At 41.8% G+C, this 22596-nt stretch overlaps 2 protein-coding genes across 2 annotated transcripts in view; both read right to left on the bottom strand.

The window, feature by feature from the left end:
• Positions 1-11101, bottom strand: part of NUDCD3 (NudC domain containing 3) — a 43701-nt gene extending 32600 nt beyond the window's left edge. The window contains exons 1-2 of the mRNA XM_007420036.3: positions 10726-11101; positions 8524-8837 (exon numbers count right to left, since the gene is read on the bottom strand). Coding sequence (XP_007420098.2) covers positions 8524-8837; positions 10726-10923 — 512 coding nt within the window. The 5' untranslated portion in view covers positions 10924-11101. The remainder of the gene's footprint in view (positions 1-8523; positions 8838-10725) is intronic.
• Positions 11102-12703: 1602 nt separating this feature from the next.
• Positions 12704-18874, bottom strand: LOC103067201 (melanin-concentrating hormone receptor 1-like). Its single transcript, XM_015890780.3, has 3 exons — positions 17609-18874; positions 16245-16787; positions 12704-14999 (listed from the first exon to the last, which is right to left on the bottom strand). The coding sequence occupies exons 1-3, from the start codon at positions 18064-18066 to the stop codon at positions 14768-14770; spliced, it is 1233 nt and encodes a 410-aa protein (XP_015746266.2). The 5' UTR covers positions 18067-18874; the 3' UTR covers positions 12704-14767.
• Between the last annotated feature and the right edge of the window lie 3722 nt (positions 18875-22596).

Genomic DNA, 22596 nt, shown 5'->3' with positions numbered 1-22596 from the left:
CAAGTACTGTATTTCAAACAAATTCAACTTCAGATTAAGACAATTTTTTCAAGTCAACCAAAGGTTTAAAACCTTTGCAAACTTTTGAGCTTCCAATAACTTTTTATTCAGACTGAATTAACTTTCCAGGTTAAATAGATACCTTGAGCAATTTAAGGTAAAGCGTTTGTTACTTTGCAGACATTACTTCAGGGCAATGGAGTAAATTCCAAGGAAAATGGATAGAATAACAATAAATCATTACCCAATTTCTCAGTCTAATACTGATTAGTGACTAAATGGCTAAGTTCATATAATGCATTAAATCATAATGTGGTCTGTATAAATCTGGTTGCAGTGGTCTATATACTATAGCTTATGGCTTACTATATTGGATAAACACTTCCAACTGGAGTTTATTCAATGTCATGATTAACAAAACATAACATAGCATGATGTATAAGCCTCCAGTTCAAAAGGCAGAAACATAACCAACACATGACCGAGAAAAGTTTCCAGAAGTTGAAATAAATGTCGCACTGCATTACACAACCAGCCAGGTCAGACCTATAAAGCACATGGATGGGCCTACTTACTAACATCTCCTACATACAGGGAAGCATAATATTTGCACAAACTCCTTTATGTGTTTAAAATGATCACTTTAAATAAACTTTTGGACAGATTATATGCATGTCCTTTATCCATCATTTAAATCAGACAAATGAAAAGTTACTAGAGTTATTTATGCTACAGCTTGCAGCAAGAGAACTTTTCTGATACTGAAGGAGTTCAAGTGCAACTACTAGTAGGCAATGCAGCTCCAGGAGATCAATGCCAGGAAATTGAACTTTACTTCTCTCAAGAAAGTAACGCTAAAAAGCAGAAAGACCTGCCGCTTTCAGGAAGCAGCCCTTGGGAATTTAATGGACCACACAATGTCTACATGCAAAAGCTGTTGGGCAGAATATATTGGAATGAAAATAAGCTTTGAATGCCTAAGACAGACATTTATTTTCTGCCAGCTTTGATTTCAAGGCAAGTCTTTTCAAGCCTAGACAAGCCTAAACTGTGCACCACAGGAAGCAACTTGAATTACCCCTTCTAAAGCCACAATACTGCATTGACAGGATTGGGGCTCTTCTGGTGAGTTTCTCCATTTTAATGAGTGCCAATTGTAAGTAAAGAAGTCATGTTTTATTTAAGTAATTCACACACTGTCCTCTTGCCTACAGTACAGAAAGTGTGTCTCAGTTAAATGAAGCAGGAAGCAAGAGAAATATAAATGTAAGTTCAACCTATGCTTCAGTTGGACTTCATGTCCTCATTTCCAAAGTCAGGCACCCAACTCCCAAACCAAATAACATAACAGGGACATAAAAGAAATGATTACAATTGCATTTTGAATTCTGGCATCTGCCTGAAGTTCCATCCTTTGACAACTGAGACCCGGTTGTGATTCTGCAACAATTATAAAGGTCTCATTATTACAAATGTAACATAAGAGCAACTGCCAAAATAATCCATGAAAAATCCATGAAATATGGTAGACAGATCCAAAGTTGCCATCTCTGCAATTTCATTTTACTGAGAGAAGTAAAATATCTAAGTCTGCTGACAGATCCATTCCCATACCTTAGGGCAATCGGGTCTACCTGTACGCAGTCACAATCATACAACACTTACAGACTGGAATCCACATATAGCATTTGAAGACATAATGAACTATGGTTCTATGCCCAAAGAAAACCAGGAGCATGCATATTTCAACACAACATGAAAAATGTGTTACAGAAATGCATATTTGCTTCATGTTTCTTGCTGTCATGTTTCTAGGAGTGTGCAAAACTTAACAGGAAGAGCTAAGCAAAATGTAATAGAAAAAGAGAATCCAACATTGGTCCACAAAACAGAAAGAATTAAGCTCAACTGTTTCTCTTGAATCTGAGAACCTACTACAATACAGGAACTGTGTCCTTGAATTCAAGCAACCAAAGAGGGAGGGGAAAAACCCTGTTACGTTCTGAGTCACAGAAAGCTTCAAGGCAGCCAAACCTTTGGGGAATGAACCAAGTCATAAATGGGTCTCACAGGTGTATTAATTCTACTCTTCCAATGTAACCTACTTTTGCTGAATAAATCAACTCCTCCTCATTCTTTCCTACGACAGAGGAGGACTCAAATGAGCTCTACTTGCAAACAATCCCTTGTGGTTATAATGATGATTGCCATCATTAGCCCTTGCTTTCCTTCAGAGACATCTACTACTTTTACCATGCCACATTTAGTGCTGCATTTTATTCTTTATTTCCAAGAAATTCAAGGGAGACTTGTTCTTCCAATTCTCTTCCTCCTAATACAATCCTGGGAAAGAAATAAGCTGAAATGACAAAATTGGGCAGCAGCAAATGTATTGTTTTCCAAAAGCCAAGTCTCTTTGCCTTCCAATTGTTACATGCAGCCTGATTTGCAAATTGCATTGAGCCAAGGGTGGACAATATTTTTTGGCCTGGGGGCTGCAACTTATCCTTCTGACTGACTGGAAGCTGCAGAAGCATAGGTGGGATGAAAATATTCAGCCAAGCTTTTATTTCTATAATGGAAGGAACAATTTTTGGGATGGTTTATGGCTGGGTGACCTTGGGCCAGTCCCTCTCTCTCAGCCTGAGGAAGGAGGCAAGGGCAAACCACTTTTGGTTTTGAAGGGACCTATCCAGGCAGCTGCCAAGGCATGCACACACACACACACACACACACACACACACACGGCTGCAAACGGGAGTGTTTTGCCTCACAAGGGCTAAATACTTCCATGTCTAGTCTTACTTTAGCATTTCAATGGTACAAATAATTTTTTTTGGTTACTATATTGCATTAAGCTCAAACCAAATAAATCTCATTATAGTTTATCCAATTGTGTGAACCAGGCTGGTTACCAACTGGGGTATGTGCTAATTCCTGTGGGTAAACTTTAGCCTTATTTGTACACTGCATTAAAATAAAATGTATCTTTTTGGATAGTGTACTGCATGGATCCAGCCGACTGTTATTTAATAAACCTTGATTAAACACAATATGGTTTCATCTTTCATAGAAAGCCACATGTGTATTTGCAGGTCATGCAGAATAGGTGACTGATTAGCAAAAAAAAAAAAAGGGAGGTTAGCTGCTATAGTTTCATAGAATATGTTTGGCAGACAAGTATTCTCTTTCATTGTTTCAAACCAATAAATACTTTTCTACTCCTATGACAGACTGATGAAAAAGCAGCAGCAGGGGAGATGCGATGGAGAACCATTCAATATGCCCTGCTGAAAGATCCGCTTCATTAGGCTCTTCCTCTCCCTAAATGTATATAGCTGCCAGTTATTTAAGGCCTAATGGTTTAACCTGAAGAATCAGTGCTAGAATTTGCTTCTTTTCTTCAGTGTCCATCACTTTGTTTTAGTCTGTAAACCCACAGGTAAGGACTTTTTTCTGTTAATAGTATACAAGCCGTTCTAAGAATCTTTTTAACAGAAGATTAAAAGGCAGTAAATAAATGATATTTCAGTTCCTTCATCTGCTCTGAGAAGAACATGATCCAAAGCCCATTTTGATAAATAGGATTGGTTTCTGTAAATTAGGTATATTGAAGATTCTTTCTTAGCTGTGTGTCATGGGAAGCTTCAACTGCTTTTTAAAATCTTTTCATTTTAATACCAAGTAAGTTCCAATTTTCTAAATTAAATATAAATTTATTTCACCATTACTGTTTTCTATCTGTTATGGATTTCCTCACAACCTATACCTTCCGGGCCAGGTTCAATTATCAAGTAAGAGGGCTTTCTTCCCAAGCACTGGCTATGCCAACAAAAAGAACAAGTGGAGGAATGCAGCTATGTATATTAAAAAGAATTTTTAAAAAAGAATTTAAAATCCGTGTCAAGAAACATAAATAGAAATCAGAAGGCAGGCTGCTCAGTGGCACATGCAACTTTATTTTAAATACTGCTAGGCAAATGTATGCAGAATCAAGTCTATAAGTGGGCCAAGTGAGAAGGCGGGCACTCAAAATAAAAAGCAGATGAGCTCAGACATTGAGAATGAAGAGAACTACTTGTCAAAACAGATGGAAATGTCTGAGCACAGAAAAGGGGTGTAAAAAACAGCTCTGCACAAACCAGATGGCAATGAAATAGGCAACTCTTCCCTCTTGTTGTTCAGAACCTGGGGACATGAAGACCACTGGGTGTCTGTTCCCATGAGGCAATGTTTAGAGCAGTGTTATCCAAACTTGGCCACTTTAAGATGAGTGGACTTCAACTCCCAGAATTCCCCAGCCAGCCATGCTGGCTGGGGAATTCTGGGAGTTGAAGTCCACTCATCTTAAAGTGGCCAAGTTTGGACAACACTGGTTTAGAGGGTTAAGCCAAATTAATAGGGCTCAGCAACTGAATATATCTATTATCGCATTAGATTCCGTACCCCTCAGCATTACTTAACAGAGGTGCTCAAGAGTATGTATTACATCATAGTGTAAGAGCAGAAAGAGTAGAGAGAATCTTATTGATTCCATATTAGAGCTGTAGTGCAGCTGCCAAAGTTGGCATACAGAATTGGAACAGTAAATGAAATGAAAAATGAAGCTGCCTTTCAAGATTGAAGCTAGCTGTCCAAAGCACAACCAGAAAGAGAAAAAAAGTATTTAGTTTTCAAAAGCTACTGAGTCAGACCATTGAATTCATCTAGCTGAGTACAGCTTACACTGACCCACAGCAGCTCTCCAGGGTTTGAAATATGTGTTAGGCTTCTGCGTGCAAAGCCCACATGGCAGAGTGCAGATGTTGCCATCCTGCCCACCCTCCTCCGCATAAGAATGTCACCTGATTCAACACAAATGTTTTGAAGGTGGAACATTTCACAAAAATATACTCATTGCCCTTCTTAAAGTCATAAAAATGTTGGAGAAAAATGGATAAATATCTCATCTGCAGTAGAAAGGTAGAAATTCATCAAGTTTTACTCTAGCCAATTGCAACATACTCATATATTTGGTTACATTTAAAAAGATAAATGTTTGTATCTCAAATACTTAAAAAGGCAAAACTTAAAAAATGTCTGAGACATTAACTGAAACTGATGCCCATGTACCTCCAAGCTTAATGGCACTTACTTACAAGTAATCATGCATGATTTATTTTTCATTGAATGTAGCCTTGATTTGGACTAAAACTTGACTTGTATAGAAAGAATGAATTAGTAATTTTGTTTAACACTTCTAAAGTCAGAAGAAGAAATTTGGAAGAAGCAAGATTTCATCCTCCATTTATTTATTAATTATTTCCTGTTTTTCATCACGGATACTTATTACCTTCAAGTAAACAGATGGAAATCACACTGTATCTCAGTTTCCATCAATCTCTGGCTAGAAAATACATTATTCATAGCATCTTATCAGCCAAGCTTTTAGACTGAGTTTTGTCTAAAGGGAAGCTTAAGAGAGTTCAAAGATAACAATACTTTAATATGCATTTGAGGATGCATTCAGTGGCACTGACACCACCCAGTGGAAGCATAGAAAAGTTACTATAATACTGACATGTATGCAACAAAGATCACTTTGTGTGTGGTTCTCAAAAAATCCTGGCCACAAGTGCTTTGGCAACAGGTACTCACACACTAGCCTAACATTTTGTGAATAGGTACTCTCAATATATAAACTAGATTCAAACTATCCAATAGATATATTTATATACAATTATTTGGCATATTTTTTCCTCAAAAACATGAAGAAATCAGATCAGCAAACCAATGACTGAAACTGAGGCAACACTGTCACCAATACCACCTTGCTTGCTAGATATGAGCAGCCAATGTTCATCCATACAACTTAGTTTTCACATATAGCTAGCAGTAATTTTTACAATAGCCTTGTAAAACAGATTGTTAAGACCACTGTGTATTCCAAACAATTTTTTTCAGGCTGAGGTAAGTAGCCAAATCAAAATTTGGAAGCCAGCTTGTTGCTCACACTCTTGACAGTTAAACTAAAAGTCAGCATGGTTCCAAAGCAAAAATGCCCCATCCTCTCTGTTTAGAAAACTGGGTCCTACAGCAATATCTCTTCTTTGCAGTTTTACAGACATTTGAAAGACCATTTTACTCCCAGGCATACAAGCCACTTCAAGAGCTATTTATTTATTCATTTAAAACTCACTTTTCCTCCAGGAGCTGAAAGTGGCTCTTTTATCCAATTTTTTCCTGCAGCAACAATCTTTTCCTTCTCTTGTAGTCTATGTTCAGAGAAAATGACCAATTCAAAATCACCCAGTGAGCTGCTGGGGCAAGGGTGAACACAAATCTTGAGATCACCACATTTAGTCCAACACCACAATCACATAATACTTTTAAACATTTCTAGCATAGAGTAATGCTTGGATGCTAAAGAATGGAATGGAATTTCAGGCTTTCGGCCAGCTGTGTTTTCCAACTGAATTAGTGAAATGGCTATTTTAAATATCAGTGTTCTAAGATATCTGCACACCACCACTTCGGAACAGCTTTATACACATCCAGTAAAATGCTACCAAACTGATACTTATTACATACTGGCTGGAAAGACAAACTTCTACCTGTCAAATAGCAAGACATTTCTAAAGTGATATCACAATGTAAACTAGACTACCTGTTTGGAACTTGGATTAAAAAAAGGTCAGTCTGAAGTTCTATAGACATTACTTGCTAATACCCATAAGCAGGGGAGAGTGAGGGTGTATATCCAAGGAATCGTTCCAAATAATGAATGTCTCACTCATTATTTCAATTTGAGTCTGATAATTACTGTAAGCTAGTACAGTGGTATTAACAACACCACAAATTAAACACTGCCATTAAAGCCAATGTTCCCTTTATTGTTTGTTTATTAATGTAGCATTATTATACATATATTATTAGTTTTTTAAAATCATGACAGAGCCAGATTATGATTAAGCATTACATAAAGATGTTGAACAACTGGATAATTTCCCAGCAAAATAGTGACTTTGACTTGCCAGGTGTTTTGCTCTGAGTCCAGTACTTGAGATTTGTGACCAATATGCCCATAAAATCTCAGCCACATGATAATGGGGTTTGTTGCATCATAGCCACTGTAGATGATATCCACTTCTCTCTCAATAGTTTCCAAAAAGTCTGCAGGCTAGGGAAAGCAAAGTGACTGAGATTTAGTTGATTTAACTTGTCTACAGTGGTTGTGAGTCCAGTGAATTGTGGAATAATTACTTAGGTACTAAATCACAACATGATTTACAGCTTTAGGATTCAATACTTACAAACACATTTTTTTGACTTTCAGAGAGGCTAACTTTACTATAGGTATGGTTAGAAAAGCAACTTTAAGCAGTTACCAGGCAAGCATAATTGTCAAATTTTGGGTTCTAAATGCTGTAACAGCCCACATTATTACTGACAAATCTATTATATGTTGCCTTTAAATGTGTACAACAGCTTTCCAGCTTCAACATTTATTTGTAGAAACAAAAACCCAATACTGCAGTGGTATCTCAGAAACTAGGAATGGATGTTAAGACAAGTGGAAGCCTTTGAAAATCAGACAGCAAAACACAAATTAAATAGACTACTGAAAAAAACAAAACAAATTTCAGTAAATATTTAGCCTTTGAGATTAACCTATATTGAAACATAGCGAAAGAGTTAGCTTTAAATGCCCATTACTTATCTACAACCAGTGCACAATGAGTTATAATAGGTTGGGCTTAGGCAAGATTTCTCCCCAGGCCACTAGACTTCGGCATCTCAGGCCACCGTTACATTGCTCTAAGAAGTTTGACAAGTGGAGCACTGTACATAAATCTGAGATAGTGGCAGCCTCTGATTTACATGTTGTATAGAAAGGATTTATTTTCAAAGAAAAACATTTGTATTACTGTCAGGAACAGTAGTCAGGCCCATCCCTTTGCTGATTCCATTAGCTTTCAATTCATTAGGAATTTTATATTGAAAACAAAAATGTAATCGTTTCACTTGGAGAAGGACGCAGCCCACAAATCATAGATAAAGTATCAGTAATTTACTTTGGTGATTCCAGATTCAGTTCCCAACATTTGTATCCAAAATAGATCAGACAGAAGGTGATTAGAAAGCCTTTTGAAGAAAGGCGTGGCAAATCAGAATAGACTATTCTGGATTAGGTGGACAGAGTGCGACTACTAAAGATATAAGGCAGATTTCCAAGTTCTTGACTGATGCAATTGGTTTTAGCCATTCAGCTTAAGCTCTAACCATTACTAGAATTCCTGCAAAAGCCACCTGGTCAAAGAAAGCCAAATGTAGAAAGTACTGCACATTTTGATATGCAACTAGAACAATGATGCATATTCAGTCTCTTGAAGCAGCAAAATTATCCCTTGTTCACACCAACACGTTTCCCTAAGGGTCTTTCCTCTTTAGCAAAGGCAAACCTATCCCAAGTTTACTAGGTCACTATGGCTGCACTTGTCACTAACTGTTTGACATGGTCAGAGCACCACTAGAGCCACTCACCTGGGGAATTCTGTTTGCTCAGTTTCTAGAGGGGCAGCAACAGATACAGGCAGCTCTGCAGTTGTATTAGGGACTTGTGGTTCTACTGTTTCCTCTACTGTCACAGGCTCTTCCAAATCTGCAGACTTTCTACCTTCCAATCCAGAGTCATGCCCCACTGCTGAGGTGACCTCAACTTCCTCAACTGCAGCAGGCACCTTTGTTCTCTCTCCGGCAGCAACCATCTCCTCCTCTCTTTTCTTCAACTTCTCCTCAATTTCTTGCTGTCTTTTCTCATCATCTTGACGGGCCAGATGTTCAAAGGTTTTGAATGCCTGAAAGTAATACAGCAATCAAGCAACAAGCCAATCATTACCCTACAGACCATCATTAAAGAATAGCAAACACCACAGTAATTTCAAGGAGATAACAGTATTGTTCTTTGCATCAGCTCAGCCCCATGAACAAGTATTTATCTACTTGCCTGATAGCCATAAGCAGTGAATCCACTGCATTTTATGCTGAGTGTAAGGAAAGGGCAAAGTCTATTATGTGTAAAGAAAATTAACTGACAGCGTTCCTATTTGGATTTAAAGAAAAATGCAGATTAAGAGGTTAATGAAGGTCTGCTACTGTACCACAGGTATGAAACTAAATAAAAATAGCTGCACTCCCCATGAGCCAAATTAGCATATCTCTTTAACTGTATTTGTTTTCATCCTTCACTGAAATAAGACATATAGCTGAAGAATCTCCTGTTACTCGTAACTACATACAGCTATTTCATAAACATACTTGGATCCAAGTATTTACTCTCCTTGTGCTGACAACAGCCAGGTTTTATAAAGCAGCTGACAAAAATAATTCAATAACAATTATCAAGCAGTGAACTGTTCTAAAGATAAATAGGAGATATGCAGAAATCATGCTGGAACAGATATTAATCTGTTTTTAATCTGTATTCATTAAGAACATTACTGCAGGTATATAAAAATGAGAAATTCTTAAGGGGAAGTAGTTTAATCCAACATCAAAAGGCAACCCACAGTATCCAACGAAAAGGGCACTGCCTACTGTTGTATCTCCAGATTACATGCAAAGACAACTGGAATTTTGTGCAGCATACAATCCTAGAAAATAGCCATAGTTACTAACAGTTAATAAGACCTAAGAAAGGTTCAAAGAAAAGTGTGGACCTTCCTTCCTCCCCCACTCTACCACCTTTAAAAATAAAGTTTTCTTTGTGTGTAATGCTCGTCTGTTGAACATTAGGTACAATACATATTTTTATTAGACTTTACAGAGACACAAAAAATAATACTCCTCCCCAAGTGGTGTAATTAATTAAAAAATTAAAAAGCAGGGTGCTGAAAATGGAAAGAAGTAGACATAGGACAAGAATTTGTTTTCAGGTGACATGTTTTGAAATGTTAGCATCAGCAATGGGTAAAGAGTGGATGAGAATCAATACTGTAGACAGAAATATCTATCAAGGTTCATACTTCATACACCAGATAATCTGAAAGTGTTTTCAGATACAGCTGGATAAAGGCATGAATAAAAGACCAGCACACAAAAAGAAATTAGAGAACTGAGGTCCAGCTCATCAGGAAGGCAGCAAATGAAGGAATTTCACTTCATCTAAGATCAGGAAAAAATTGGGTTCACTGGGTGACCTCAATTCTTTTTCACACACAGAGACACATAGGGTTGTTATATATATCACATTATGCCACAGTCTGTCCTTCCTTAAGTCATAACTGGCTCAGTTTGCCCTATACACTAAGCCTAAACTCCATTTTCATGTAGCAGAATTTATGAACCCAGCAAGGTCACACAACATTTATTTATTAGATTTATATGCTCGCTCGTCTCAAATACAAGACTCTGGGCGGCTAACACTATTAAAAACAGGTAAAAACCTATACTCCGCCCTGAATCTCAGTAAACAAAACACCATGGCTGTCTTCACACGAAGTGCCGCAGCCAAACCAACCAATCATTCCATGGTTATCTGCCTAGTTCCCACAACCTGCTGAACCACCAACTTCCGCACCCCACGTTCGCTCCCACTGCCTGGCCTGCTTCACGGGGCTGTTCCGAGGATTTGATCTGAGAAGCTGCCGAAAGAGCTCTGCCTAAAATACCCGGCGGGGGAGTACAATTCGAGCGCCCGTGAGGGAACCGGTCGGCGTTGGGGATGAAGGACCCAACCAGGCTTACTCGGACGGCCATGCTCTTCGCCACGCCGGGTGGGAAGCCCAGCCGGTCCGACGGTTGCAGCAACAGCCGGTAGAAATCGGTCTTGCGATACAAGAAGCCGAAGAGGATGTTCAGGAACTCCTGGACGTTGCCCACATGCTGCAAAATGCCCAGCAACGCCTGGTCGTACATGTCCGTCATGGCCCCAGCGCGCTCCATGAGGCCGGCGGGGACAACGCGCGTCCGGACACGGACCTTTCCCTGGGAACGAGGCTAGAGCCGCCCGGACGCCTCAACCAGCCCGCCGCCTGCTCGCCCGGGCAACCGAAGACTACTCCGCTGTCACGGCAACCCCAACCCGAAGGGCAACACGGTCACGTGACCGACCCGCCTTTTCCGGCCCTTTCCCCTAAGGTTTCCCCGAGCAGCTTCCGGTTGGGCGAGCGCTGCGGTTCCCCCTAGAAAGCTTTCCTTTAGCGCCTCTCTGCGCGTTGCGCTGGAAGCGTTTTCAGCATCGCTGCGCGTTAGAAGAAAGTCCTCTCAGGAAACCAAGAAAGAAAAAAGAGGCTCCTCGCGCTGCTCTAGGGGGTCCCCCACCCCCACACGCGAATGTTGTTAAATAGTCGTATCCGGGGCTGGGGTGTTGGTTGCAAGAACTTGGCAAGTAGAGGAACGGAAGGGCAAAGCATGATTCAGAAGAGGGCTGGGCAGCGATAGGGAACCGAGGGGGAAAGGGGGTCGGGGTGCGTTGCGCGGGCCCGCCGCCTCTTCCGAAGTTGCGTCCTTTTCCGGGGGGGCGCAACCCCAGGAATAGGTACTTTTCCCCAGCCTGAGCGCCACGCCCGCTGGCAGCCCGTTTTCCGCTTAGCATCCCCACGGATGCGCTTTTGCTGAGCGGCGGAAACGGGTGCAGGGAGCCGGGTGGGAAGATGCGCGCCTCTGCACGATAGCCCTGCTGGGTTGGACCGGCGTTTCTCAACCCTGGCGACTTTAAGAGGTGTCGACTTCAACTCCCAGAATTTCCTAACCAGCATGCTGGCTGGGGACTTTTGGGAGCTGAAGCCCACGCATCTTAAAGCATGCTGGTGGGGGAATTCTGGGAGCCGAAGTCCACGCAGCTTAACGTTGCCAAGATTGAGAAACCCTGGGTTAGACCACGGACCATTTGTTTCAGCATCTCCCCCCCCGGGAGGTTCAAGACCTTTTTGCTTGCTGCTTTTGACTATTTTGCCAAAGACCAGCTGTCAAGAATATATCTACTTTCAAGGGTAGCTTATGGAAAGTAGGAAATTATGATGTAACCTTAGAGAGGGTAAAATATAAATGCATTTATAACCACTGTTATAAACCACTGTTACAGTGTAAGATTGGAAGCTACTTCTTTATAATCTTTTCTCTTTTTTTTCTATTTTCTTTCTCTATTTCTTTTCTAATACTTGTTTTTCTAAAAACAAGATATTGTTTTCATCTTCTTAAACATTTCTTCAATAAAAATTATATTAAAAAAAGATATATCTACTTTCCTCAAAGTTAGACACACATCACAGAATTTCATAGATCTCTGTCATGTCAATGATCTTGGCAAATCACTGGATGAAATTAATTTCAATGTTATGAAGAGAGGACCAAAAAAACTACCCATTTTTTTCCCATCCTGTAATTTTTAAACTCCCAAAATTCCCCAGCCAGCAGGGGAATTGAAGTCCACCCATCTTAAAGTAGCTGAGGTTGACAAACACTGCTTTACTGAGTATTGTATACTGTATCTGCAATGGAGGAGAGGCATCTGTACACATATAACTAACATTTTCTTAGATTTTATTTATCCTACAGTTTGATCCTTTACTTCCTAGTATAATATACTTAGGATTTCATTTCTCACCACAGACAGACACACACAAAGTAAAGATACCCTATTAATTATAAGAAAAAATCCAGGATTATTTTAGGACAAGACCTTTATTAACCAAGTTCAAGTCAATAAAGAGTATGTAAGTTTTCAAGGTCTTCAGATTTCTTAATTAGGATGATTAACCAAAGCAGCAAAAAAAAAAAGAGTGAAGCCACTAAAGTCTGCATTTCATTCCTCTTAAAATACAACGCGCTAACATGCTGCAGATATTCTCATTAGGTTTTTCCAAGAGGTATTATAGTTTAAAATTGCAACCAAAATTCTCCAAAACAAGACAGATGTAGAAAAAAGACCATTTTTGATCCCCCCCTTTTTAAGTTACTAAATCTATGTGTTACTTTGACCTCATTTCTAAAATAACACACCTTTTTAATGTTGCTATAAATATATCTCTAATCTTTTTCTAAAGATCTTAAATATATCTAGTCATCCTTTCACACTTTCTTTCAGAGGCTTCTTTTCCTTTCTCAGGAAGGATCCCACATACTTCCTAATTTGTTTTCCTCTTTTTTCTTTCATCAATTCTTATGCATAAGCTTCTTTAAATAATTATTCTGGTTTTTCCTGGGCATGCTGGAAATGAAATAAGCCAGTCTTTCTTAAAGCATGGTTCTAGGACCCCTACAGGTCCCCCAAGACCCTCTCAGGGGTCCGTGAAATCAAAACTATTTGCCAGCCTATGTTGAAAAATAATTTGTGAGAAGTGGTAGCGGCAGCGAATGCATCAATTTTAATTTTTAATATAGTAAATGTTCATAAATATAACCCATACAAATAAAAGCTCTTTTGGGGTCCTCCATTATTTTTAAAAGTGAGAAGGGCTCCTGAGAGAAAAAAGTTTAAGAAGCACTGCCTTAAGCTACTCTAACCTGCTATATAAGATGCCCTCATCAAAATCTCCACCCAGGTTACACTGGGGAGGAACAGTACTATGTCTAATCAAGATGGCACATTTTGTGAAGGACATATGCAAAAGTAGAGCACATGGTGCACTTCCAGTGATGGATCTAGTTAAGTCCTATGAGGAATTTCTTAGTCCTTTACAGAGTGAGAAATTAAAAGTGTTCTTGTTGGGGTTGTCACAAGGAAGAGAGAACAGATATGTCCTGTTTTGCTCATAAGGGCTAGACTAGATCCAGTGAGAAGATTTCTGCTAAACAGGAGAATGTTTCTTAACAGTGTAAACTGTTTGAAGGTGGAATCAACTTTCTTGGGAGGTAATAGATTCCTCCTTGTTGGAGAGAAACCAGTTGCTCATCTCTGAGAAATTGTGTATTTGCATCCCTCATTAACAAATTTTGCACTGAGTAGACAGAAGGATCTACGCTGGAGCTGCCTTCATGTGCAAATGACTGAGAAGCATTAATTTTCCAAAATATATTCCTGTTGTGAGAAATATAAGAGATGCTAAAAAGCATTGTGATTTTGGTGACCAATAGCAGGCTCCCACAGGTTTTCAGTAGCTTCTGACCACTTTTCTGTCTAGAAAAATGCACAAAGTTTGAACCATCATTTCTATACATTTAGATTTTTTTAGAAAAAAATGTTTGGTTTGGTTTTGGCCCACCAGTCCCCTGGGGAAAACAAAGCAGGGCACCCTCTCCTTTTGTTACTTTAGCAAACCTCTCTTCGATTTCATAACCTGATCTCCTCAGAAAACTCACCTGCATCAATTTCACAACCCCTTCATCAGTTTCACAATGTTCTTGATCTTCTTCTGCAAATGTAAACAGCCTGTTTCTTCAGGTAACAAGTAAAATTGATATTACCACAGCCTTCAAACACATATTCAGCAAGACATGGAAGAAGTGATTGCCTGAAAGGCCTGTTGGAAGAGCCCTTAGAGAGGGAAAAATCACTTTTGGAGGAAGAGTGCGTTAGAAAGATATATTGGAGTATTGTGCATTCCGTGAGTGGGACAGTCAGCATACTGATGGCATACAATTATCAGAGTCCATTATCTCAAAACGTCCCTCCACCTTTCAAATTCAAGGATCCTACGGTCCATTTCTCTTTCTCTTCACAAGATGAACCATCATCACAACGTGAACCTTCTTCATTATGTGTTCACAAATGAACACAATATAAAAAGCACCGTTTTTTTTTTCTTTTCAGAAGAATACCCTTAGGTTACATTCAGATAAGCAACAATCAGAGAGGGCCACTGGAAGCTCCATTACAATCCCCATGCCCACTGACAGGCATAGTGTAGCTGGTTGTTTCATTCATGGAATTTAAAGGCATTTCTATCCCAAAGTGATGATGGCTGCACGGAGACAGAGAATGACTCACTTGTGGGCTATACATTGTAGCTGTGATTTCTGCAGTAGAAAAAGAAAGATGTTCCCGTATCGTTGTCCACCTGGTGAGACACTTGCAATACCTATGAAAAAGGAGAAACTGTAAGATAGTAACTTACCACATTTATTTTGATAGTTTTCCAACATACATAAATCAACTTCTAGGAAGACTAGTCAACCCGCAGCCCTCTAGATGTTGATGAATTACTTTTTCCAGCAACTTCATCTAAAATGATTCATGGAAATGGAATCTTGGAGCTATAATGCTGCAACATCTGGAGGATCATAGGTGTCCCTTCCAGTCTAACCAAAAGGTTAGGATGATCCTTAATAAAGACACATGTATATTAATGCAAAAGGACAACAATCAGTTTAAAAACAAGTGAAAAAGAGCTAAAACTACAAATACCCCAGGGATAAAAACACCCACATAATGGATAAAGTGCAAAGAAATAAGACTAGAGAATTTTTTTTAAAAAAACAAAACACTATGCCTGGTACCCCAGAAGTGGGTTAGGCCTGATTAGCACTTGGATGGGAGTCCCCCACAAAAATGCCAGGGCTGGTATGCCAGGCTGGGAAGTTGAAAAACACCCCAAAAACAAGCAATGACAAGCCAATTCTTTATGGTTGTCAAGAAATCACCTTGGACATATCCATGAAATCACCAGGAATTTAGGCTGATTTGAAGAAGACTTCACCTTTCTATACTTTCAGGATATGGAATACATACCACAGAAAACAGGGTGCACTCTACTGAAAAGGCTTCTATTGATTAGCCATCCACAATTGTCTGGGAATAATGGTAATCGTAGTCCAGCACAATCTAGTTGAAGGAGGCCTATCTCAAGGAGAGCAAAACTTCCCCAGCCTGAGTGTCCTTCGTCTCTTATACTGCTACTCTTTTAAAACATTTTCGTCATTATTGATTACTTTCCACATCTAAGCCAAAGTGTGTTTTTATGTACATTACCCCAAATAATTTGGGTCTTGAATATCTCAAGGGACACCTTTCTCCTAATGTTTCTCCATGAAATTAGAGAAGTCCGCTCCTGTTACCATAGTTTCTTTGGATGACAGATAGCCAGTATTTCCCACAAATAAAGGGTTACCAGGTAGGAGTCCCTTCCCCAATGTAGCCACCTCCAGATACACTGGATGATGGCACCCATAATTCCCAGCATGGTAAGGGATGCCCTGGGAGGGAATTATATGATAGCTGTAATCCCTCATAACTGGAGGGAAGATTAGCCATTCCTACCATGACCTGGAGATGCTCTAGTGAGTTGTGCTCTCCCACCAGGACACCTCCTGTTCTTTGCCCCCACCTGGACTGGGCCATCCTCTCCTGGAAGAACTCGGTGCAGAAAATAACAAGAATGGGGCTGACACAGCTGTGAGCATAGCTGAGGCAAATAGTAGCCTGGTATAGGTAGAAGAAGGTTGTCGAAGGAGTGGCTGTCAGATTGACCAGCTGCAGCACGTGATAGGGTGTCCAGCAGATGAAGAAGGCAGCAATGATTGTGAGTGCCATGCGAGTCACTTTCCGGCTGCGGGCAGATGCCTTCCGATGCACACGGCGCATGGCACGGAATAGGTGGTGCAAAGTCAAGGAATATAACACCGTAATCACCAACAAAGGGAGTAGGAATGCTACTAAGGATTGGTAGAGGGTATACCAGTACATGCTACGGGGACTTGGCAAGTCAATAAGGCAGATCTCAGTCTTGTTGTCCCAAAATATCCGGGTGTACAGCATAGCGGGAGTAGCCAGAATCAAGCTTCCAGCCCATATGCCAGCGTTGATCACTGCTGTGCAGCGCAAGGTCCGCTTCTGGCCAATGGTAGATGAGTACACCACTGCCACATATCTGGGGAAGAGACATGTGGCCATTAAGAAAAGCTCATCTCCTATAGAAGACATGGCTAAATATCTACTAAAGATGTACATATCGGGTAAGAGAACTCATCCTTTGCGGATATTTGTATGTATGCATGCATTTTCTACAGAGCAGTTACTGAGACCAATGTTTGAGATGGAAGATAGCACAGGGGCTGAAAAACTGGCCTAGAGTACCTGCTTTGGTCCAGATTCAATCCCTGGCATTTCCAGGCAGGGCTGGGAAAATGCCTGTATGGAACTCTGGAAAGCTGCTAATAGTCCACGCTGATTAATCTGAGCTGATGGCCTGACCTGGCAGAGCCCAGTTCCCTGTGTTCCTATAAGCACAACCTGCCACTGCACCTTTTGCTCCTTCATCTGACCACCCTGCCCCTTTGGAAACTACCAGAAATTTTTCCCTCACCACCTTTCACCAAATGTATCATACGGAAGGTTCTAAAGTGCTTCAAGACCCATAAGCTTGGGAAGACACGATTGACATTTTTGGTAAGCATTCCCTAAACTTATTTCTATGACAACCAAAAGCATTTCCTGTCTCTTCCTCTTGGTTACCACCAAAGAGCAGAGGAAGCAAGGTTAGCGAATTTTCTGCAAGACTGACCATGTCTTCTGGCAGGAACCTGACCTAAGTATATAGAGCATCCGATGCTTCTGAAACAGACACAGAGCACTTGGTCTTCACATCCCCTGCCCGTGTGGCTGCTGCCTCCAGCTGTTCCACCTCCCTCAGGAAAGAACTCTGGTCCCACCCACCCTGTCTTCTTCCTTCTGCACTAGTTTAGCCCCTACCTGTCTATGCAGAGCAGAGTGACAATGGCCACACTGCTGAACTGGTTATTGAGATCAATAGTAGTTGCAGCCCAACACAGAAAGTCCCCAAATACCCAGCCTCGCTCCTGAAGAAGCTGATGGATGATGAGTGGCATCCCAAGCAGGAACAACAGGTCAGCCACGGCCAAGTTCAGAATGTAGATGTCCGAGACGACCTTCTGTTTGCAGCCCAACACCACTGAGATCACCAGCCCATTGGCCAGGACACCAGAGGCACAGATGAAGGCATAGATGATGGGAAGCACTAAGGAGACAGCTGGACCCGGAGAGCTGCCATCAGCCTGCGTGCACTCTGAATATTGCTGCACCAGTTCAGTGTCCTTCAGAGACTGGTTGACTACAGGTGGTGTAGGAGTTCCAGATGAAATGTTGAACCCAAAAGAAAAGTCACAGATTCTATCCAGCAAAACACCCATGGCAAGGGTTGTTTGGCAGCCAAGGTAACTTCAACCCAGCCATTCAAATGAGCGTGGGAAGGAGAAGAAGTTTTTGGACCCCAAAGAGGACATCATGTCTGCTTAAGTCTTACACAGTCATTCAGGCATAGCTTCTGGAAGAACAGCAAGATATGTCCCCCAAAGGTGGATATTTGCAGTGTAGCTTGATTTTCTGGTAGAGGATTATTCCTGCCCCAGATGCTGGGATGTCCATCCTGTACCTCTGTCCCAGATCAGTACCTAGAGCTCTTCAAGGAGGAACTGCCATGCTGTTTGCTTCCTTGCTTTCTCATACTCACATGCTCTCCCTTAGGGGTAAATCAAAGTCTCTGAGTTAGTTTCTTCCACATTAAATATGAATAAACAATAAAAACATAAACTTGTCAGCCAGAAACTATCCTTGCATCAATGTGAAGGTTGTGTTTTATGTGTTCTATGGTTTTTATATTTTTAAAGCTGCACTGGGGTGGCATTTAATTTCGTTGTACGAGAAGTACAGTGACAATAAAGATTACTACTACTAAGGAGAAGAAAGGAGAGGAACTAAACAATAGGGTTGAACAGACAGGTCTGGAAATAAATTACTTTCCCAGTTCCAAAAAGTTAACCAGCCTTTCCCAACCAAGTAGCTTTCAGATGTGTGGGCTTCAGCCACCATACCCTCCAGCCAACAGAGGCAGCAACCACATTGACTGAGGGCGATGGAGGTTGTAGTCTCACGCATCTATAGAGGCATCCCCTGAAAAAGAAGACCACTCTCAGTCCTAGCTCCTTATCCTATTCTGGAAGATAATATTCCTCCTCCTCCTCCTCCTCCTCCACCTGCTTTTGCACTCAACGCTGAGGCTGCAATTACCTCAGATGTCACCCATGGGCAAGGTCCCACCCAAAGTATAGCACAATGTTTTCCACAATCAGGTGAATCCGTACTTTTCATTCCTGGTAACATCCCCAGTTGATTATTCCCAAAGTTCTTTACATTTTTTTTTTCATTTTTCTCATGCTTCTTCATGAGGTAATGAACTTCACTGAGCAAACTACTACTACTAAATCATCTAAACTAGTATTTCTTAAAGCATGCTCTGAGGATCCGTGAGGGTTCCTCAAGACTCTCTCAGGGCTCTGTGAAATCAAAATTATTTGCCAGATACGGACAATATCTTTAAAACAATGTCACTCTTCTCATTATTTTTTTTGTTAAAATAAGTATAGTTTTTTTCATGAAAAACATTTTATGTTAATATCTAATGGGTTTAATATTGTTATTTTTACATGATTCAATAAATAAATATCCTACAAATGCATCAATTTTAATTTTTAATAAGGTAAATATTGATAAATATAATCCATACAAACAAAAGCTGCTTTGGAGGTCCTCCATAAGTTTTAAAAGTGGGAAGGGGCCCTGAGAGCAAAAGGTTTAAGAAACATTGATCTGAACATTAGATCAGTGTTTCTCAACCTTGGAAACTTTAAGATGGGTGGACTTCAGCTCCCAGAATTCCATAGCCAGCCATTCCCCAGAAGTCCACACATCTCCAAGTTGCCACGGTTGAGCAACACTGCAGTAGATGGTATTTGCTTTTCATCTTTCCTCCAACAACTCAAAAGGGCAATCACAGTGCTTCTTCTTCCCACAACCGCCCTTGAAATATGTTGGGCTGGCAGAGAAGGAGTGACCTGAAGTCCCGCAGGGAGCTCCCATGGTTGAGGAGGACCTGAACAAGGGTCTCCCCAGTCCCAGTCCTAGTCCAACACATAAGCACAACCCAACCACCAAACGTTCTTTTCTCCCCAGGAATCCCAGTGTGTTAAAAAAGCCTTGCTGGCTTCACCTCCATAGAAAAGGATCCTGAAATGTAAATGAATGAATAAATGTAAATAAATGTATATAATAAATATATTTATTTAAATAATAAATAAATGAAATGAAATGAAATGAAATGTAAATAAATGAATAAATGGCTTCACCTCCATAGAAAAGGATCCTGAAATGTAAAGGAAATGCAAACTTGAATTACCCCAGCCCTGAAATCTACAGCCAATGCCTTGGAATAACATTGGTTAGACTGAAAAAGTGCTACCAGATTCCTTCCTTCCTTCCCTCCTTCCCTCCTTCCTGATTTCTGCGTCTCATAGCCTAATCCGGCTCTCTTCCTCCAATGTCTATTGTCATTAAGAAATCATCACACACACGTACCCCACCAACACCTAGTGAAGGCAACTACAGCTACAGGCACGTGATTCCAAGCCCCCCATCCCCACAGAGGTGCTACGGCAGGGCAAGAGACGGACGCCAAGCAAGGCGGCCCAGAAAAAAGTGTCTTCCCCCCCCCGCCCACTCCCACCCATCAAACCGGCTTCACTCCGCTTTCCTGTCGGAAGAAGCGCGCCCAGGATTGCTGGCGGTGCGGAGGAAGAAGCGCGCCCACCCCGCGACGAATTATATCCCGCAATAGCTGAGTCCGGCCGCCGAGCCCCCACTCCCCTTCCCGGCCCCATCGCAGAAGATTTACCGCGGGCTCTTCGCCGCGCTGCTGCAGACACGTGTGTGCGCGGCTGACCGTGGGAACGCGCAGCCCTCTCCCAGTTCGCCTGTGCGCGCGATCTCCAACCCCCCAGACATGCTAAAAACAGGTCGCCGTCCCTCCGCCCCTTCGGCTTCCTTTTAAAAAGAATCGCACGCTGCTCACCTTTGTCTGAAACGTCAGCGTTGTAACACGTGGCGTGAACAGGGGGGAGCGGGGCAGGAGGCCGCCTCGCCGCCCGCCCACGCCGAGCCTCGCATCTTCTTCCCGGCGGATCCCGCCGCCGGGCTGCTGGATCCGGACTGCGCAATTCTGAGCGGCCACCAGGGGACGTCAAGGAGAACCCTCTTTGCAGCCCTCTGAAGGCGGTCTGAGTTCTGCAGGCCACCCGTGGGAGCCTCTGAGGGGGAAGGGAGGACGGACAGGCGCCTTCTCCTTGATCATCGATTCCGACAGAGCAAGGAAGACCAGCTGCATCACATCAGGGTGGGATCAGCCATTATGTCAAACCATGGCTTAATTAAGCAAGGCTAAATGACCCACAGGCCTGGGTTCACCCAGCCCAGCTGAGTCAACAAAACCCACCTGACAGAGCACAACAGGGACAGACCAAGCACACCCAGGATGGCTTGATGCAAAGGATGAACTCACCTCAGTCCCAGCCAGCTTTTCTCAGTTTGGGGCTCTCTGGGTGATTGACGTGGTCTATTTGGAATCTCCAGCCAGCTTTGCTCCTGGCAGATGAAGTCTAATTCGTATGAGGGCATCAGGCTGAGAGCCCTCCATTCCACTGAAGAGAATTCATTGCCTTTTGGTCAAGCCAGACCACCTCACATAAAGCATGATGCAGCCCTCCAGGGTTTCCCAACCATATGTGAAAATGCCAAGATTTAGCAATCTAGTTATATGCTGGGTTGTGGAGTTCACTTCCCAGCTTTCCTCTCAGTTGGCTCCCATTGAGTTGAGGCCTTCCAGTAAGTGACTGTGATCTGTCCAATACTGGAATAGTCCACTTATGGGGATTGTGAGTTCCCTATTTTGGAAGGTTCTTGAGAAGAGGCTGCTGGACAGACACCTCTCATGGATACAGTAGTTGAATTGTAGAGGGTTGGACTAAAACAGTGTTGTCCAAACTTGGCCACTTTAAGATGAGTGGACCCATGCTGGCTGGGGAATTCTGGGAGTTGAAGTCCACTCATCTTAAAGTGGCCAAGTTTGGACAACACTGAACTAAAGGAACCTCATGGCCTTGCCCAATTTTACAGTTCCAACACTCATTCCCTTGCATGGCATAGCCAACTATGTTGGCTTCCAGGCTGCTTTTGGACTTTCAAGAGCAAATGGCTGCTGTGTAAGGGTCTGCCACAGGAGGCAGAGTTATACCCATTTATCAGAGGGCAAGGGGGCAAGGCTGTTTCCCCACACCTTCTCAGGAATCCCCTTGGCCGTCCTTCCCAGAAAAAGCAAGCACTGGGCTGCAGTCACTCCCCCTTTTTTATTGGTGGGACGTAGAGGCATTCTTGGAAATCAACATGATGCTATAGACTTGTGCTTCGTTTTCCGTCATGCCAGCTTACCTTTTCTTTTTAGAAAAAGATTGTAAGGAACATTAAAGGCAGCTGCAGTCAGATACAACAGGAAGCCTGCAAGGCAAGCCATTTGTTGCTCGCAGCAGCATGTCCCTAGTCCTGCAGTGATCAAATGCATTTAATGAAAGAAGTCGCCAAAAGCCTACAAACAGCCATCACGTTCCCCAGAATCCATTGCTTATATGACATACTTACCCACCGTTAGCTTAACATGATATCAGCCCTTTGAGGTAGGCCAAGTCAGGAAACAGACACCACAAGGATTACCGGGCAGTGCTTCTCAACCTTGGGAACTTTAAGATGGGTAGACTTCAACTCCCAGAATTCCCCAGCCAGCAGGATTGAAAAAACTTGGCTACCCTCCAGAAAAGTGTGGGACAGCAAGGGTTGGA

The sequence above is a fragment of the Python bivittatus genome, unplaced genomic scaffold, assembly GCF_059951505.1.
Source record: "Python bivittatus isolate LINGU-HERP-01145 unplaced genomic scaffold, Pbiv_v1 ctg000320_np1212, whole genome shotgun sequence".
Classification (NCBI taxonomy): domain Eukaryota; kingdom Metazoa; phylum Chordata; class Lepidosauria; order Squamata; family Pythonidae; genus Python; species Python bivittatus.
Note: the sequence above shows the minus strand (reverse complement) of the source record. Positions and strands in the feature narration are given on the sequence as shown.

What these genes read in the sequence shown, in the direction of transcription:
- LOC103067201 (XM_015890780.3), bottom strand. Translation starts at nt 18,066, where the DNA reads ATGGGTGTTTTGCTGGATAGAATCTGTGACTTTTCTTTTGGGTTCAAC. An exon ending in ACTCTGCTCTGCATAGACAG is followed by an intron (nt 16,788 to 17,608) that starts GTAGGGGCTAAA and finishes TCTCTTCCCCAG; the next exon opens with ATATGTGGCAGTGGTGTACT. An exon ending in GAGAGGATGGCCCAGTCCAG is followed by an intron (nt 15,000 to 16,244) that starts GTGGGGGCAAAG and finishes CCTTTTTCATAG; the next exon opens with GTATTGCAAGTGTCTCACCA.